This window comes from Canis lupus, chromosome 20, assembly GCF_048164855.1.
Source record: "Canis lupus baileyi chromosome 20, mCanLup2.hap1, whole genome shotgun sequence".
Lineage (NCBI taxonomy): Eukaryota > Metazoa > Chordata > Mammalia > Carnivora > Canidae > Canis > Canis lupus.
This window is the reverse complement of record NC_132857.1, coordinates 33354401-33366207: the sequence shown is the minus strand read 5'-3', so window position 1 is coordinate 33366207 and position 11807 is coordinate 33354401. Positions and strand designations below refer to the sequence as shown.

The 11807-nt window shown below is 44.5% G+C and overlaps 1 protein-coding gene across 1 annotated transcript; it reads left to right on the top strand.

Annotated features, from left to right (window-relative positions):
• The first annotated feature begins 276 nt into the window (after positions 1-276).
• LOC140612013 (small ribosomal subunit protein eS27-like) lies at positions 277-519 on the top strand. Its single transcript, XM_072789242.1, has one exon. It carries the CDS (start codon positions 277-279, stop codon positions 517-519), a length of 243 nt encoding a protein of 80 aa, XP_072645343.1.
• Positions 520-11807: the final 11288 nt, after the last annotated feature.

The window sequence follows — 11807 nt, the reverse complement described above, 5'->3', positions numbered from 1 at the left end:
TGTTGTCTGGTGATTGGAGCACAGAATTATCTCATATTGAATACAAGCTCAGTTCATGTGGAGTGCAGGGGCGCCTTTCTTACAGGAGACGGTGTCCTCACCATCTGGCTTTTCTCCAAGGACCAGGGCCTTTGGGGAGTTCTGAAGGGAGGAAGTGGACTGTCTGTTACTTAGGAACAATGGGCAGAGGACATCACTTGTGGTGGTGGCCCTCAGTCCACGCTGCTCTTCACAACCCATGTACTTTCCAGCAGTGATGACCTCCCCCACGAGAACATGCCCCTGGTGAAGGACCTCCTGCACTCATCTCCAGAAGAGAAGAGGAAGCATAAGAAGAAACACCTGGTGCAGACCCCCAACTCCTACTTCATGGACATGAAGTGCCCGGGATGCTACAAAATCACCACTGCCTTCATCCATGCACAAACAGTAGTTCTGTGTGTCGGCTGCTCCACTGTCCTGTGCCAACCCATAGGAGATGCAAGGCTTACAGAAGGATGCTCCTTCAGATGGAAATAGCACTAAAAGCACTCTGAAACAAAATGTGTGGGATGCTATCCCAATAAACAGATTTTGGATACAAAAAAAAGGGGGGCATCTGGGTGGCTGAGTGATTGAGTGTCTACCTTTGGCTCAGGTCATGGTCTTAGGGTCCTGGGATCGTGTCTTGCATCGGGCTCCCCACAGGAAGCCTGCTTCTCCTTTTGCCTATGTTTCTGCCTTTTCTCCGTCTCTCATGAGTAAATAAATAAAATCTTTTTTTTTTTTTTTTTTTAAAGAAAAAGTAAAGTCTTGGAGGTCTTCCTGGGTGGCAGACCTTTGTTCTATGCCCTGGACCTATTGCAGCTTGCTTGATCCTCACAGAAACCCAGGATAGCAGGCACTATTTTATTTCCATTTTACAGTTAGGGAAACAAAGGCATAGCAAGGTAAAGTAACTTACCAAAGTCCTATAAATCATGAGTGGAAGTGACCCTGGGTTTTAAACGCAGAGCCTGCCCCTGAAAACCACAGCACTATGGTGTCTCTCAGTGTGCTTCCATTTTAATCTCTTGTTTTTTGAGAAATGTGTCTTTTTCCTGCATGACTCCCAGTTTTTTTTTTTTTTTTTTTGGACTTGGGCTTCACTACTAATGGGGGACCATGGTTAATGAAAGATTCATCTATCTATCTATCTATCTATCTATCATCTATCTATCCATCCATCTCTATACCTACCTATCTATCCGTTTAGTAATCATTTATTGAGAGAATATTGAGTGGGCAGACTTAAAAGGAAAACCTTTTCCACTGTGGGATCAGAGATGTCTGTATTTATAGCCAAACTTCCATGTGTGATCTTGAATAAACCAGTCTCCATGAACCATAGTTTCCTAATATGTAAAATGGGGATTATAATACTTATTTTCATTATAGGAGTGGTATGGAATTAGAAATAATACTCAACATATCTAGCACAGAGTAAATGCTTGATAAATGTTCATTCTGCCTGGAGAAAAAAAATATATAGCTTATTCTCTGCTTTCCCTATTTACATTTGACTGTAGCATGCTATGTGCTACCTCTACCAAAGCATAATAAACCTGGGCCACCTAACTGTCTTGATTGAAATTACAGTTGTCCATGTAGCTCTGATGACCGTGAACATGGAATGGCAGCACGGGAACATCCTTGAGCTCTGCTGCACCTGGGAGAAAGTGTCTCATATTGGGAGTGTATTGGCTGGGCTATGATGCAGTAACAAACAACCCCATATCTCAGTGCTTAAGCTTAACATAATGAACTTTTATTTATCTCTCACTCTACATGTGTGTTGTGTCCATGAGAAGGCCCTGCTCCCCACAGCTTCTCATGGGTCCAGGATGATGGAGGCTGCATCACCTTTGAGCTGCACCATCTGAGACTCATGGGCTTCCTGGCAGCTGTTGTAGGGGAAGAGAATGCTAAAGAATCTGTACCAGGAGTTAAAGCTTCAGGCTGGAAGAGGATACATCACTTCAGCTCACAGCCTGCTGGTCTGTCATGATACTGCCCAACAGCACAGGGCAGGGGAAATTGTTCCCCTCCACATGTTGGAGGGAGAGGAGAAGTGGATGTGGATAGTCACTCTGAGACCCTCCTCAGGTAGGATCTTGTTTTTGTTTGGTTGGTCATTTCTTTGCACCTTGGATCCAAATCAGAAAGGTATGCCTTTCTGCTAAGACATGTAAAACTTCCTTCCTTTTTCATTGTAGATAGGCAGGAGGTCCCAGATAGAGGTAGGACAAGGAGCACTCAACTCCAACCACAAACCTTTGGTTTGTCTCTGGGTTGAGATGTTGAGAGGGGGTTGAGCCCAGGGAGAGGCACTACCCTACCCCACAGAGTGAGACTTTATCTGGACTTTTCCAACTTGTTCCAATATAAGAATGTCACTTTGTATAATGAGAACAGATGAGAGATCAGGGTTTTAGAGGTTAAAACACCTGGAGTGTCCAGTCCCAGTGCTGAGATGAACTTGACATCTGACAGGCTTTTGTAGATGTGAACATTGTCATTAGCATCAACTTCAGAAGTAAAGAATGCCCAGACGGTCAACATTTTCTCTGCTAACTCATCAAAACTGTATCATTCATATACTAATTAGTAATTTTGAAGACCTCGGAGGATGTAATTTTGTTCAGGGGTTTTCCTCTTCTGGGGCCCAAATGCATAGTGTTGTGATGGGAGAAGATGGATATGGGGTCCCTGAGCTATCACTCATTAGCTGTTTGGCTTCAGGCTTACTTCTTCAGCCTCAGTTTCCTTAACAATAAAATGGGGACAATGATAACTCCGGTCATGCAGGGCGGTCATGACCATCAAATGAAATACGACCATCAGATGAAAAAGCTTGGTGCTACACTCAGTCATGGCTGCTTAAATACCAAGCATTATTTTGTGTTTCCTACATTTACTTGTTGCTGGTTAGATGAGGGCATCAGCATATGCTTCCGTACAACCTGTCACTAATGCTGGGGTTTGGATCACAAAGTAACGCTCTTTCTGCTCATCTGCTTACTCTGTACTAGTGAGACCCAACATCCCGAGCTGGTTCTCATCTAATAACTCCTCTCTTGTCCCCAGAAAAGCTTGATGGTTTATCCTGCCACTGTTAGCAGGACCCCTCAAGCCACCTGTCTTCCACCCCTATCATCAGTGAAGGGTTGTTGAGCCCTGTTTCTGGGGGGTGGTAGTGGGGAAAACGTACTGGAACATGATAGTTCCGCCCACAGAGGAAGTGACGCTGGGGAACAAAAGCCAGAAAAGAGACACGACAGGGGACAGAAAATAAGCCTCCCTCAGTAAGTGGCTTTATTCTGGAATGATCTTAGTGCATTTAAGAAATAGATTGAATGGGATGCCTGGGTGGCTCAGCGGTTGAACATCTGCCTTTAGCTCAGGGCGTGATCCTGGGGTCCTAGGATCGAGTCCCACATCGGGCTCCCTGCGTGGAGCCTGCTTCTCTCTCTGCCTGTGTCTCTGCCTCGTGTGTGTGTGTGTGTGTGTGTGTGTGTGTGTCTTAATAAATAAATAAAATCTTTAAAAAAAGAAATGGATTGAATGGCAGAAACAGAGCAGTGCTTTGCTGGTCACTAAGTTCTGTGATAACACAGGTGTGTGTCTGAAGACCTTACACGTGCATATATGACAACTTTTTCTAGTTAATTAGAAACAGAGTTTTACTGCCAGCATGTCCCACCTCCCATCGATCCCTGGGGTGGACAACTGCTTGACGGACGTATATTTTCCAGTTTTGATGGCATTTGTAATCAGGGTAGGAAGGACCTTGATAAGTCACTGCATTAGCAGCTTCTGCCGCAGGCTGTCCCTTGTGGGGACACATATATGCCACATTGTAGTGATGATGCCAGTCTTTCCACTGATTCTTCTAGTCAACGACAATATGTTGAGTAATAATTAAAAATAAATAGTTAATATTTATTAAGTTTTTGCCTACATGCTAAGTGTCTCACATCTCAAAGAATAGCTGCTTTGGTCTTAGTGCATGAATAGCTCTTGAATTTGGCGTCTGAGTACAAGAGCAAATATCAGGAGGAGAAGCCGCACAATTGTTCATTAGTGGATGGGGCATGAGGTTTCATACAAGGATGAGGGGAGGAGTGGAGTGGGGAAAGATGAGGCTGGAGAGGGGGGCTGAGCCAGGTCCCCCAAAATCTTACAAGTCAGTTAAAGGGTTTGGGCTTTATGCTGAAGGCAGGAGGGGTCCACAGAAGGGTGTTCAATATAAAAAGACAGACAGGCATTATATTTCAGAAATGTGACTTTGGCTACAGTAAGAAATGTGGATTGAATAGGGAAAGCTGAGAGTCAGGGAGACCAAAGAGGGAGGTGACTCAGTGATCTGGGCAGACGACAGGTAGTGGAGGTCTGGACTCGAACCGTGGTGACGGAGACAGAGGGGAGTGGACACCTGTGTAGGAAAGAAGGGGATGCAGCACACAGGTTCCAGAGATGGATGGCTATGACAGGGGCAGGGGGCAGAGGATCCCACCCGCATTCCTGGACACTTGGGTTACTGGATGGACGGTGGTGGCATCATCACGAACGCAACTTTATTTTTTATCTCTTACTATTATTTTAAGTCTGCTGAGTAGGGTGAAAACTCGGATGGGTCTCAGGGATTTTGAGGTCTCTTAGGTGACACCAGGTCCTTAGTCACTTTAAGCCAGCCTCAGTGAACAAGCAGAGAATCCAGTCCAATATATCAATGTGCACCCCAATCCTCATTTAAGTGAGGGGTCCCCACCTCCTTCCCACTGAGGCCCCTGTGGGTGGGACACTCACTCGCTGGGAAGGGGGTGTGTCAGCCACTCTGTTCTCATCCTCACCCACTTCCCAGCAGCTGAGTCTGATCCCACCAGCCTGGAAGCAGGGGAAAGGAGGGAGACAGGGATGGGGAAGGCTTTACTCAACTAACGCTACAGTAAGCTAGCCCTGCCCTCTCTTGGCCTGGCAGGTGCTCATGGGGCTCTCCTGGGCACTTTTATGGATTCTCTGCTGACTCCCTACTGGGCCCTCTTTCATGGGAAATGCTCCTCTTTCAAGAGGATGGCCCATTCACTCCTTAGCTTCTGCTTCTGCCCATTAGCTCTTCTATGTCTCCAGGCTGAGGGCCCCACCCTGGCAGGATCAAAATAGGGCAACCCTGAGTCAACATTTCTATCACGGGTTCATCTCCCGCCTTCAGGCTTGCCTTGCTTTCATCTGCTTTTTGATCTGCACTTACTTCCCAGAGAGAGGACTGATTCTGCTGTCACAGTTTGGTTTTCTCGAGCAGGAGTCAGGGTGACTTTGCCGTGTTCCCCATCTGTGGGAAGTGCATATCAAAGCCTCTCCCCAGCTGGGGTCCGTGGGTGGCACCTCTCCACTCACCCCCGGAGGGCGGGGGGCGGTGGTTGATACCCCCAGCTCTCAGTGACCATCTCTAAAGGAATCTTTCTTCAAAAAAATAAATTTCTTTATTTTTTTAATTGAAAAATAGTTGACACACAATGCTACTTAGTTTCAGGTATACAATCTAGTGTTTAGATAAGTCTATGCATTATGCTGTGCTCACTACCAATGTAGCTGCCATCTGTCACCGTACAGTTATATTAGAAATGTCATTGACTGTATTCCCTATGCTGTGCCTTTAACTCCTATGACTTATTTATTCCATCGCTAGAAGCCTATCTCCGACTCTCCTTCACCCATTTGCCCACCTCCCACCCCTTTGGCAACCATCAATTTGTTTATTCATTTGCTTTGATTTTTAGGTTCCACATACCAGTGAAATCATATGGCATATTCCTTTCTCTGTCTGATTTATTTCACTTAGCATGATACCCTCTAGATCCATCCATCTTGTTGCAGATGGCAAGATGTTATACTTTTTTTGTGGCCGAGTAATATTCTATTGTGTTTGTGCGTGTGTATGAGTGCATGTACATATATGTGTATATATGTACATTTACACATATACGTATATATATACACCTACCACATCTTCTTTACCCATTCATCTGTCAGTGGCCACTTGGGCTACTTCCAAAATTTGGCTATTATAGGTAATGCTGCAATAAACATAGGGGTACATATATCTTTTTTTTTAAGATTTTAAAAAATTTATTTATGAGAGGCACAGAGAGACAGAGACCGAGACATGGGCAGAGGGAGAGGCAGGCTTCCTGTGGGGAACCTGATCATGCCCTGAGCCAAAGGCAGATGCTCAACCACTGAGCCATCCAGATGTCCCATGGGAGTGCCTATATCTTATTGATATATGTATTCAGTATTCTTATTTTCTTTGAGTAAATAACCAGGAGTGGGATTACTGGATGATATAGTATTTCTATAAAAATAAATTTCTTTTTTAAAAATAAATTTCTTAATATTTATTCTATTTTTAAATATCTTTATGGACAATCTCTTATTTAGCTCATTCTCATCATGTTTGAAATGTCACACTGTTGCCTGTATTATTATGCCTGATTTTGGGGTCTGGCATCTATTGCATGTTACAATCTCCTTCGAAACCCCTACTTTAATAGCCTATTGTGGTATACTTTCAAACTTTTCCACCTTCTCTGTTTGAGCCTTATAGTTGTACTGTGAAGTGGGTAGAGAAAGCATTCTTGTCTATATTTTAGTTCAGTAGCTGGAGAAACAAGGACATTAAATGGTTGAACATAGTTAGTCTGGATTACTTGACTAAAAGCCTATGGAAATGGCTGAGGCAGGAGGGGCAGGCTCAGCAGCCTTGGCTGCCTATGCCTGAAGTCAACATTCTTGGGTAGGACAGAGCCTCAGTGGCATGGATGTCACCCAAGCTGGGGTTGCCTGAGAAATACACTTGGGCCAAGAACTCATCCAGGGCCCTGACCTGTGTCCTTAGACAGGAAGAAGCCATGTAGAGCATCAAGCTGAACTGTGTTAGACTCCTGTGACCTGGGCCAAGTCCCTTAACCTCTCTGGCCTCAGTTTCTTTATCTGTTAATTTGAAGTAATAATATCCTCTCCACAACATTGTCACAAGGACTAGAGGAGATAACATCTATGAAATTCTGGCATGCCTCTTGCTGTAGGTAGATGATAAATGGTAGACAGTGTCTTTAATCTTAGGTCATGGTTATTGAGAAGACTTAATGGCCCTCTATGAAACTGGGGTCAGAAGAATAGAAGGATGAGTGGAATCCTCGCTCAGAAGTAGAAGTAGAAGTAGACGCAGAAGTCCCAAGTGTTCATCTCTCTTGGTGATTTTTATAATGCTTTTTTCTTAGTATTGAGGAAATTTTCAGGCTGGTCTCCGTGGGCTGGGGAATGGCAACCCCAGTGGGTGGAGAGTGAAGGCCGTGCTGTCTTCTCTATTCTAATTCTAGCAAATAAGGGGAGAAAGTAGGCTGTGTTTCTAGGTCCAAAGGAAGAGAAGGCAGGAGTGCTCAGGATGCTCACCTTGAGAAGAGGGGAGGCCTGCAGGCCCAGGAGTCAGAAGACTGTGAGTGGGGTGGTACTGCCCAGAAGGCAGGGGCTCACAGCAAAGACTCAAGGGCCAATCTGAACATACTAGGGCACTTGAACCACCGATTTACTCTGCTTGAGTTGCATCTCAAAGGATGGAACATCCATCTGTAGGAAATCTGTCTATAGGTACTGCCTCTGTTACCTTCAGGCCTTATAATGCTACCTGATTGAATTCATACATACTTTAAAATGAAATACAGTGTGAAATACAGCAACTGTGGAGACAGTAACAAGGTCAGTAGTTGCCAGTGTTTTTTTTTTTTTGTTTTGTTTTGTTTTGTTTTGTTTTGTTTTGTCAGGGGAAGAGTAGATAGGGAGATGGTGAGATGGAGCACGGAGGGTTTTGAGGGCAGTGAAAATAGTCTGCAGACACCATAAAGATGGATATGTGTTATTACACATCTGTCCAAAGCCAGAGGATGGAGAGCACCAAGAGTAAACCCTAATGTAAACTATGGGCTTTGAGTGACAATGATGTATCCATGCAGGCTCATCAGTTGTAGCAAATGTACCAACAGGCAGGGGATGTTGATAATGGGGGAGCCTATGTCTATGTAGGGGCAAGAGGACTATGGGAAACCTCTGTACCCCCCTCTCAGTTTTGCTGTGAACCAGTCTAAAAAAAGAAAGTCTCCATAAAGAACAAGAACATATTGTGTGTTTAGCTACACTATCGTTCTTGTTCATCACGACATGAGTAATGTTTCTGCAGAGCATGGAGTTCCTGCTCCATCAAAGCCCAGGAATCCCACTGCTGCTAGGTTTATCTTAATTGGTGGGAACAGGGTCTCATCCAGGCACAGGATTTGTGCGCTTGTGTGTGCATGTGCATTTAGGATGAGACAACAGGTGGGAAGAGGTGAAGAAGACAAAATGTGATAATCACTTATCTTAGTTGTAAGTCTTTTGGCTTATACCTCCTCTTCTAAAATGATGTTTCTCTGAAGCATAAGTGATAGCACAATCCTTAGTAGTGGGAAAATGTCATCAGAGCATTTTTCCCAAAGTTTGCTGAGATGGTTACTACGAAGGTATTAGGTACCATGTATAGATGTACTTCCTGTATAAGGAAGTTTATTTCTCTGTGCCTAGAGTGTGGATGAGGGCTCATCTTACAGCGGCCTTTATCCTGAAAAGTATGTAAAGGCTCCATTTGTAGTACATAGTAGACCTGCTAAAATGGACTGATTGGTTGATTGATGGTTTCTATGATTTGGGGTCTCAAACTTGAGCATGCCTCAGAGTCACCTGGAGAGCTTGTTCAAACACAGACTGCTGGACCCCATGCCTGGGGTATCTGATTCAGTACACCAGATAATTTCCCAGGTGACTGATGCTGCTGGTTGGAGGACCATGGTTTGAGGACCTGAGGACCACCAGGCCTATAAGCAATTATAGTAGAATTCGATGTCATCTCTTTTAGGCACCAAAACAAACTCATTGTATACTGTTAGGGGATTAGAGTGTTCCATGGTTAAAAGGAAAATTACACACGGCTTTTTAACCTGGGCTGCTCCCAGGAATCCAAAAGCAAAGCTCAGGTCAACCTTAGAGTATAGAGCAAGCTCTAAGCTTGAGGCAAGGTGTGGTTGCCACACCCTGACGTGAATCCAACCTCTGATAACTAGTGAATAGCAAAGTAGGATTTGAATGTGGGCAGAGACTGAATTTAAGCACTGGGTGGTGTTGTCTGACAGTGAGTTCAGGTTCCCCAGGAGCCATACCCAAGTCCTGAGACAGAGCTGGCAAAACAAAGGCAGGATTCCCACCTCAGCCTCCTCATTCACTTCTGAGTTGTCTTTCTTGTGCTCCTCCTTGTTGCCATGTGTGGGCACACCTGGGCTTGCCTTGTAGACATGCTCCTCATGCCACTCAGGTCATCTGTTGGGCCTTATAGTGAGGAGAAGGCCGGCCTGTCCCTTCCTTTAGACTCCATTTGCTTGCCACTGGCTGGCTGGAGAAGTCTCAGAAAGCCATGTTTTCACTGTTACTTTTCTTTTCTTTTTAAAAGATTTATTTATTCATGAGAGACACAGAAAGAGAGGCAGAGACACAGGGAGAGGGAGAAGCAGGCTCCCTGTGGGAAGCCCGATGTGGGACTGGATCCCAGGACCCCGGGATCACGCCAAGGCAGCTGCTCAACCGCTGACCCACCCAGGTGCCCCTCACTGTTACTTTTCTAATGAAGAAGAGCAAACTGGAATGAGGATAGAGCAGGTGGAAAGTCTTTTCCAGAACCTCACTATGTAGGAAGAGGAGGTATAAATGGCCTTCTTTGTGGACCAAGGTTAAAAGATGAAGTGCACAGAGAAAATTTCCTCCCTCTCTGGTGATAATGTGATATTGATGATTAGGTCTCCACAACACATTTACCTGCTCTTACTACAGTATCTTTCAGATAAAAACACCAGAAACTAGGTGTGGGATAAATGAGATATTTAAAATGTCTTTACATCTGTTACATCATGGGATCCTCATAACAACACATCATGGCTGATGTGTTGGGAAGATATGATGAAGCTTTTTCCCTGTGTAACTCATAAATGAACCTGGGCGGGAAGGAAGAGGAGAAGTAGCCATCTACTACAGGAGTCATTGTGCTACTACTCACGGATTTTTAATCCTCAGGACGTCACTACATGGATATTGCTGATCTCATTTGATAGGTGATGACATGGAGTCTTGAAGAGGGTTGATTGACTAGCTTATAGTCACACAGCCAGTAAGTGATGGGGTCAGAATTTAAACCCAGCCCCAGGGCCATAGAGCTGGAATTGCTCCCGAGGCAGAGTAGTGCCCTTTAGGACAGCTGTAATGAGGATGAAGTCTTCAAATGGTGGTGACAATTTCATCCTTGGAATAACTGAGCCGCTTTCTCAGGTCTCCCTCTTTGAGTGGGATAGCCCTTTATTCTGACACATGATTTCTGGTCAAGTGTCTCAAAAAGTCTTTCACAAGATTTTGCATTTCATCTTCCATGTTCACTCAAATCTCCGTGGTGAAGGGACACATAAAGCAAATGTTTGATTTGCTTCAAGATTGCCAAGCTGGCTAGTGGAGGGACTTTGATTCGGCCTCCCTGGCTCCAGGCCAGGCATTCTCTGTGCCCAGTGTTACTAGGAGAAGGGCTCAGGTCATCTGTTTCTCCTTTTCCACATTCCTAAATTGGGGACGGGATAAAGTGTGTGGATGCAGTGATGATATTTTCATGTTGTTTCTGATAAAGGTCAAACAGGCAAGGCTGCTCTGGCCATATCTGGCATCTCCGGTGAGTTATTTATGCCTATGTGTATACAGCACACGCACCATTAACACACGCACAGCCGCGGTCTACGCATCCGAAGGTTGGTTATGACCACAGCCTCTCTATTATTTTTACAAAAAGCACCAGGAAATATGGTGTTTTTCTCAGAACGCCGATATTAAAGTTGATATAAGGTTTGGCGGTGTGTAAGCTTTGACATTACATAAATATATATGGGCATTGTAAAAGTTAACAACCGTTTTATTTATAATTATATTGCAGATTGATATTTTTATATCCGCATTGTCAATGGTAACCTTTCCGCCTTCACTTCAGTCTTGGCCTCGAATGTTTATACTAGATTTTTATGTCTGGTTTTCCTTCTATGACATCAGGGTACACACGGGCTCTCCCGAGTCACAGTGGTCTCGGTGTCACTCATCCATGTCTCCAGGGGAAAAAAATTCTTTTCCCACTGGATTCATAATGCTTGGAATCCTGGTGTACCGTTGGGTATCTGTGTATCGGCTTGTTAGTACGAGCTGTACTTTCCCGTTCTCCGCATCTTGTAGTAAGAATACTTCTGGATTGCCACATCTGTCTCGCAGGATAGAAAGGTGACATCTGGTTGAAATTTGAGCCACCAGATTAAGAAATGCCAGTTCTCTGACTTCTCCCAGGTTTACAAGAATGTAGACTCACACTCTCCTCCTCGCATATGAACGAGGAAGATTATAGCACATCTTTATCCCCTGCTTAGCTCTGCTCAGAGGGAAAAAAAATACCCGGTCTTAATTATTTGTTCTTTTCTACAGAAGATTCCCTATTGGACAGGGAGCTAGTACTTTCAACTGGTGGAAAACCACCTTGGAAAGGGGAAAGGAAAAAGCGCTATCTATGTAATATGCAGAACTACTGACACTAGAATAGGTGTGGATTCTGTGCCAGGCTCTACTGCTTATTACCTACATGACCTCCCTGAGACTCAGTTTCCCTGTCAGTCGAAGATGGCATCGAAAGG